The 7,790-nt window shown below is 36.2% G+C and overlaps 1 protein-coding gene across 1 annotated transcript; it reads right to left on the reverse strand.

Annotated features, from left to right (window-relative positions):
* Positions 1 to 1,305: 1,305 nt before the first annotated feature.
* sco1 (synthesis of cytochrome C oxidase 1) lies at positions 1,306 to 7,539 on the reverse strand. The gene is made up of 7 exons (XM_030142311.1): positions 7,307 to 7,539; positions 6,481 to 6,597; positions 4,771 to 4,861; positions 4,478 to 4,675; positions 4,301 to 4,393; positions 3,706 to 3,821; positions 1,306 to 2,329 (listed from the first exon to the last, which is right to left on the reverse strand). The coding sequence occupies exons 1-7, from the start codon at positions 7,463 to 7,465 to the stop codon at positions 2,195 to 2,197; spliced, it is 909 nt and encodes a 302-aa protein (XP_029998171.1). The 5' UTR covers positions 7,466 to 7,539; the 3' UTR covers positions 1,306 to 2,194.
* Between the last annotated feature and the right edge of the window lie 251 nt (positions 7,540 to 7,790).

Raw genomic sequence — 7,790 nt, forward strand, 5'->3', positions numbered from 1 at the left:
TAACCTCTGTCTGAAAGCCAACACTCATCAGGGAGCCACTCAGATTTTACAGGTTGGAGACAATGCAAAGATAAAGCTCATCATGAAACACATAATAATACAGTTGATTTACACAGAACTTTTGTTTACAAGGTTACACTGTCCTACGCAGAACAGTAGATGAAAAACAAATAAAAATACAGAGAACATAAAACATACAGGAATAAAAATATTCAGTGTCAGGAGTAGAAATACATTATAAGATTCCATCTGCAAAAACTTTTTCAGTTTTTATGTCCTGCTGATCTTTATTACTTATCTTAATTTTTGGAAGTGTTTATTTAACTATAATCATCCGGTATCTATAGTTATGTACAATCATCTACAATCCCAAATAACAAACAGGTGGAACTCAAGTAAAATAAAGTAATAAATGCAAAGTTGTTAAAATATTTAAATGAATTAGGTAAAACATCTACAGCAACATGCTTTTATCTCCGTGGTATTTAAGCTGCCTTTAAAACCTGTTTTCTAGATCTGGTAGATCAGACCAGGGCCAGATCTAAAACCACTATACTAGACCAGTTGGACCTGGACTAAATTGTCCTGGAGAAGCCTGAGGTGGGAAATAACCAACAACAAATAGTTTTTGCTCTCACTTGTATTTTATTGTATTAGATTTTTTTTATTTTATATTTTACTTTTTTTGTATTACATTAACTTGTGCTGTAAAAAATATTAAATACCCAGTACCTGTCTTAACCCTTTAAAATGCCATATTTGTAATGTCAAGAAATCATTTTTTTGACATGCAAAAAATGTTTTTTTTTTTTTTTAATGTGCTCATACAAATTGGATAACTTCTTTTTTTTGTTGCCTGGCATAAATGATTAACAACAACAATGGTAAATATGCATTATTATTTGTGCTACATCAAATGTTAAATGCTAAAATATGTCCATGTGCATTATTTACTCACTTGGGAGAAGGGTGCTACGGTAGTAATTTTCCATGGTTTATAATGTACTAATTGTAATCATACAAAATGAATAACTTTTGAAAAATAATGACCTTTTATAACAAAGAGCAAAGTGCATAATAAACTCATCTAGATACGTTACAATAGGTTAAAGAGCGGCAGAAAATATAAGACTGTCCTCTCTGCTGTTTTTCATTCATAATGTGGACATTTTACTGATATGAAAAAAAAAAGATTTTCTTTTTCTGTCTTTCATTTTATGAGTGGATTAAACAAAACTTAGCATCTCTGCATATCTTCACAAAATCGAGACAAAATGAGACTAAAATGAAAACTACGAACAAAAGTAAAGCCTTAGGGTTTATTTCTATACTTTGAGGACATTTCATGGCCTGAACTTTTTCACTTTTACTGCAGTAAAGAGTTCAAATTAGGTCTGTTTTTCCAAAAGTATCTGAACTTCTACTAGAGAAAACGATGAACATTTTCAAGCTCAAGCTATAAATAAACTCTTCATTCTTCAGTTTATCATATTTAGAGAAAGGGGGTGGAATAAAAAATACAGTATTTTCCTGTGAAGTGACATAAAACAGAGTTGCAAAGGACGTACAAGTGACTCAAGTTTCTATTTAACTACAGTATGTGAGTAAAACAACTGTGGAAAAACTCAACGATATGAAAACAGGATGGACAATATGGTCAAATATTTTATGTTTTATTATAATCACATTTTTTGCAGCACTTTCCAGAAGTAAAATAGAAAATTCCATATAATTTAAGTCTCAGGTTATCACACAAAGGGTTTCCAGCAGATTCTTGTAAATATAAATGTGATGAAAACAAACCAGTTTTAAAGAAACAAAGCACTCTGTCAAATAGAAACAACCGAATCCAACAATGCCGTGTTACTCTGAGTCCTTACCACAGGAACACACCTTTACTTCTTTCTCCAACATTTATTTTCTCTCCATTTGATGCTTTTATTCTCCAAAATGCAGAGTGAACGCAACGGCAGCAGAGTGACGTTCACAGCGGATAATAACGGAGAACGGTGTGACAGTATCATGCCGCAGAGCCACTCTCTCCTGCGAAACCATCCATCATGAGGAGTGTTACCGCAGATGTGTTTAGTTCAGAGTAAACAAAGCGTCCCAACATGACATGACAGTGATGATTTGAGGTTTAAGATCACAAAAGAAACAAGGACAGAGTCTGCAGTGCGAGGCCAACGCCAGCTCATTTGGCGTTCCTGTAGCGTCTCATGTGCGCCGCTATGGAGGCAGAGATTTCCGCACTTCGCTTGTTCTGTCCAAAGTATTCCACGAAGTCTCCGTCGGGTCCCACGAGGTACATGATGATGGTGTGGTCGACCTGAAGAACACGACAAGAGTTTAGAGTTTTATGTCTGACATACTTACCTTTACATAATAGTTTTACTGATTAATTAAAGATTAACCTGTTGGCATCAGCAGACCCGAGCTCTGATAGTGGACTTATGCTGCCTTCACAAGCTATGGCAATTATGGTAAATACTTGTATGTTTGCTTGTTTATTTTTAATTTCGAATATCAACATTTAAAACCAAAAACAACAAAGAAAACATAAAAAAAAAACACATTTGAAAAGGAGTGGGATGAAGTGCAACTTATATAGTTCCGCCCCCTTGCCACATCTTCCTCTACTGACCACAAAGTCCCATGTCAGCTCCACAAAATAACTTAAAAAATCTTGCAAATATCAAAATAAATTTTGACCAAGCCTGCACAGAGGGCAAAAATGTTATACATACCAAAAATAAACTGTCCATTTCATAACAGTATTACACATATTTGGCTAAAAATTTGCACATGAATGCCCCAGGGTTCCTACAGGGTTCTACAAGTTTAAGACTTTTTCAGACCTTTTTAAAACTACTTCGAACAGAATTTATTGCCTATTTCACGGCCATACTGGCAAAAATTCGTGACTCCTAGAATTTAGGAAAATGCATTTATTTAATCCAACACCTTGATTCCCACCGCTGAGTCATTTCTCACCAGGAGCTCCAAAGTTAGTGATAACTGGGTTGGAACGGGTGGAACTGAGTAGACTAATGTTACTTTCTTTGCAGTTTGGACATTAAACAGACACATATAAACACATTTATGGCAGTATATGGCAACATAACTTAAGACCTACTGTATCATATTTAATACCTTTTAAAGACTTTTTTCAGGTATTAAATGCAGATTTGTAAATTCAAGGCTTTTTAAGACACCACAGGAATCCTGACGCCCCCTCATGTTGTATTTTCCACTGGAGAACTGGGAAAAAATTTGATCCATGAGCTGCCGAGATGAAAATAATCTTTGAACTTTTCAACACGGTGGAGAGCAATAAGGGATTCACTGCAAATTACAAACAATGCTTTTATTAACGTTCTGCTGCACATTTGCACATTTATAGCATACTCAATTTGCAAAAAAAAAGAAAAAAAAAAGGCACCCCCCAAAATGCTGTAGTAGATGAATTAACCCATCCAAAACTCTTTTATCCAAGTAGCAGGTCACAATAAATTGTGTGTCAGGCATTTTTCATTTGGCTATGATTAAAAAGGCACTTGAACACAACACACTTGTAATTTTGAATTCACTAGCAAAAAGGATCATCTTCCTGATAGCACCTGAAGGCAGCATCGGTCTGTCTGGTCACATCAGACAAACCTGTTATAAGCAGCTACTCATAGACTGAGAAAAACTGTAACTCACAATGTAGTCGTTGTCCTCGTCCTTTGGTCCCTGACTGTAGTAGACTCTGTAGGATCTGGAGACGGCTTCAACCTGCTCTGTGGTCCCCGTCAGACCAATCAGTTTAGGGGAAAACTCTGGATACAAAAAATTTAGATGATCATTATTAACCAATATAAACATTTTTGTCCAAATATCCCAGCCTTAGATCAAATTAGCTTGTGAGAAATTATAAAGTAAGTTTTGTTATTTTCTTTAAATGGAAAAAGTCTAATTGATGAGCAGTTAAATCAGTTAACATTATTTGCTTCTACAGGGTGTCCCATAAGTCTTCATACATAGGAGACATAATACATTCCATACATATATGGTTCTAACATGTATTTCTTTATATTTCTTCTTTATAGTTCTTCAGCAGACAAACATTGAAATGTGTTCCCGACAAAATGGCAGTCATATAGAGCATATTATATAAATAAAAATAGTTTATGTCAAGAAACGTTTATTTTTCCTATGTATGGAGACTTATGGGACACCCTGTAGTATTATTTAACTGAGGATGATTTCTGCACCACATTGTTCAACATTTATCAAAAGCAGAGTGTGTTTTCTGTACCTTTTACATATGTGGCCATGGCCTCTGGTGTGTCTCTGTCGGGGTCGATGGTGATGAGAATCGGCGTCAGGTTTGGAAGAGACTTTATGTTGTCTGTGGAAACACATCGAAACGTGGTTGAAGCTGACGTTTCAGATCCTAGACAGTAACTTCATATCAAAACCTGTTTTTTGTTACCGATCTCATCCACCACTTCGATCATCTTCTCCAATTCGTCAGGGCAGATGTCTGGGCAGTGGGTGAAGCCGAAGTAGAGGAGGACCCACTGGCCCAGGAAGTCCTCACTCTTGGCGGGTTTGTTGTTGTGGTCGATGAGTGAGAATGGACCACCGAGCGCTGGCCGTCCTATCGATCTATTCTTCTCTTTTTCAATCGCTGCAAATAACAACAGACAAACAGAGCAGCTTGTTCATTTACCTGGAAATATGACTTGAATTATCTTTCTGTCTTTTAGTTATTCAAAGACTTACCTTCTTCTTTTTCTTTCTTTAAGTACTTCATCCCTCCCAACAGAGTGCCACCAATAGCAAATGTTATTGCTAAAGATTTCCACGTCACTGGCTTTGGAAAGACAAATGATGACAAAAATAAGCCATAGAAGACTTTTTAAAGCAGACACTTCTGGGATTTATTATAAAGCTGTACCTATCATATGATTTAAGTAAAAATATTATGATTTTATCAGGAAAAAAACTCCTAAAATAATTTGAAAAAAAGTGCATGTCAGTAGCAAACGTAAACAAGCCTTATTATTCCAACATTTTGAGAAAAGGTACATTTTATTTAGAAAATGGGGAATACATTTACAGGGAAACTTAACATGTGTTCTGAACTAACTTTGTATAGGGCAACTAAACTGTTTACATATATAGATGTTTACATATATAGACATACTTATATTTTCATACTAAGATCCAGACCATATTTTACGGTGTACATGAGGCCAAAATGTTTTAGAGTAACACAACCCTCATTTGTTGTTGAAAAAACTACTGATGAAATTTACAGAAAATAATCTTGGAAAAGTGTGGACACAGTAATTTTTGTGACCTAAGTACACTTGTATTAGCAGGAGATTCCCTTTAACAGATTATTTAAATTAGTCATGCAAAACGATTTACTACGGACTGTTCCTTTGTGTTACTTCTAACTGTTGCATTATTTAATGCCAACAAGACCATGACACAACAAAATTTCTTGGGAGACTTTGACCATGGGGAGGCGCTGCTGAGAACAGAGAGTAGATGATAGAGAAAGAGAATTTTCACAAGTGTTGTTAACTTATTAAGAACGGCAGGTGAAGGCCTTATCAGAGCACACTGAGTATAAAACAGTCTATATTTTCACCTGCATTGACCCTGGTTCTTAAATTACTGTTGGAAAGAGACACTGACATACAAATCACCAGGAGGATCAACAGGAAGTCCAACAGAGGATTTAATGACACGTCATCTCAAAGTCATGAAGCTTCATGACAAAAAATTTACATGAAATACAATACTCCTTAAACTCAGTGACAGCCAAATTAATATTTTTCCTGCTTCTGTAACAGATACAGACAGTGCCCAATGTTTCCTCATTGTTATTGGTATTAAAATGTTAACATATAGAATATATATGTATTCATCACTGAATGTTGACCAGAGTCTATTATATTATGAAAGTCATAATTCAGCACCATGACAGCAATAAAAGTCACTTCTTTGTGTGTCTCTTTGGCGTCATGCACCACACCTACCATCTTCTTTAATGTTCTCTATGGAATGACATTCTCATTAAATATTAAATAATGTTAAATAATGTTCTTATCTTGTATTTTACCTCCATCACATAGTGGTCGAGATCTGCATTAATGAACAAGTTGGTCATTGTGATTTTAAAGCATTTCACTCATTATTTTAGACTAGGTTACATTCATCCACTAACTCCTACTTCCGCTGCCTCTTTGATCTGTCTCACTTTTTCCAGAGAAAAACATGTAAAATCTTCTTCACATTACAGTAATGAGCTGTGTCTCTGTTTTGTAACTTCCCTGTACCCTCATCATGTCTAAATGTAACCTCTTTTGCTAAGGGATATTAGCTTACCTGTAAAACTAACATCCCTTTGAGTGTTTTCTCTGTATTAGCACTAATTCATCCTGCCCTGATGAATCTGGCGGATGAACTTCCTCCACTTACCCCAGACTTCTTGGCCTTACCTCCTGATGGAGGTGGGGGCAGTGATGAATAGTTTCTGGTGCTCTGCTGATTTAACCATTGTGTTGTTCTGCAGGTGCGCCAGTGACTCACATTCACCTGTTCACAAGTAAACACAGGAAAACAAGATTTAGTGAGTGGTTAATACTTCGGCACAAAAAAGGTGTAGTTTGACTGTAGTTCCATCACATGTAGAAGTCACTTTCTCCTGCATGAAACACTAGCTGACAGAGATTGTCAAATGTAACTGATGGTGAAAACCCACTTTTTAATAATTGCTGTTAAGAAGGATTATTTGGATTTGCTCAAAACTTTTCCACAGCAAAGTGATATTAATGTGGCTTCTATTACATACTATTACTACTTTTTTTTTTTCTTTATCCAATCCAACTTTATTTGTAAAGCACTTTAAAACAACCAGAATGGACCAAAGTGCTGCACAGAAGAATAAATAAAAAACAAAATTAAAGAGTAAAATACAAGAATTGATTAAAAGACATAGAACAGCTGTACAAAAGAGCTTTAGAAGCTATCTATCCTCCTGATACAGAGTATTTAGGTAGACTTATTACTGATGCAAATGTCTTTGTTGACAATTTTTAAATTTTTTTTTACATCCGTTGGGTAACAGCTAGCATACTTGTAGGACTTTCACAAGTAGCCTGAATGCCATATTTGAGCTTAAAAACAGTCACACACCAACAGCAGACAGGTTAAACAGAATTATTTGTGCACAGCCTGTTGTGATATTAAATATTCATTCATCCACTGAACCGGTGGGTACCGACGACAGTTAGCTTTGACCTACCGTGCAGTGGTGCACTCTCCTCGGCCACAGCGTATGTGTCAGTCCGCCGTCTCTCCGGAAAACACCGTGTGTGAACCTGACGGCCGTAGTGCGGTGGCATTTCACTACAAGTCTGACATTGTTGTGGAGTGAGCTGTGATATAAAATACTCAGGGACATGTCGGGACCTTGACTGAACCGCTGTTGTAACAAGGAAGCGGGTTACAAGTTTACAAAACGTGATAACGGAGCAGTAATAGCGCATACAAGCTCCTGGTCTCAGGTCAGTTTTATGTGCTCATAATGACATAAAAAAGGAACGACTGAAATTTCCAAAAACTGATCTCAGATCCGTGTTTAGACAGATGACATTTAAGAGGAAGTGACATCTTCTTCTACCCCATTTTTAGTTCATGTTTTCTCTGCTTCCCCCTACAGGCGGGAGGGTATAATACAACATATTACAATCAACTAACGTACTGCATGTATTTGGATGAAAGGGATG

This window comes from Sphaeramia orbicularis, chromosome 8 (assembly GCF_902148855.1).
Source record: "Sphaeramia orbicularis chromosome 8, fSphaOr1.1, whole genome shotgun sequence".
NCBI lineage: Eukaryota > Metazoa > Chordata > Actinopteri > Kurtiformes > Apogonidae > Sphaeramia > Sphaeramia orbicularis.

Coding starts and splice junctions, on each gene's coding strand:
- sco1 (XM_030142311.1), bottom strand. CDS start 7,465: ATGTCCCTGAGTATTTTATATCACAGCTCACTCCACAACAATGTCAGA. Junction 4,676..4,770: donor AAAGAAAGAAAAAGAAGAAG/GTAAGTCTTTGA, acceptor TGTTATTTGCAG/CGATTGAAAAAGAGAAGAAT. Junction 3,822..4,300: donor CATGGCCACATATGTAAAAG/GTACAGAAAACA, acceptor TTTTGTATCCAG/AGTTTTCCCCTAAACTGATT.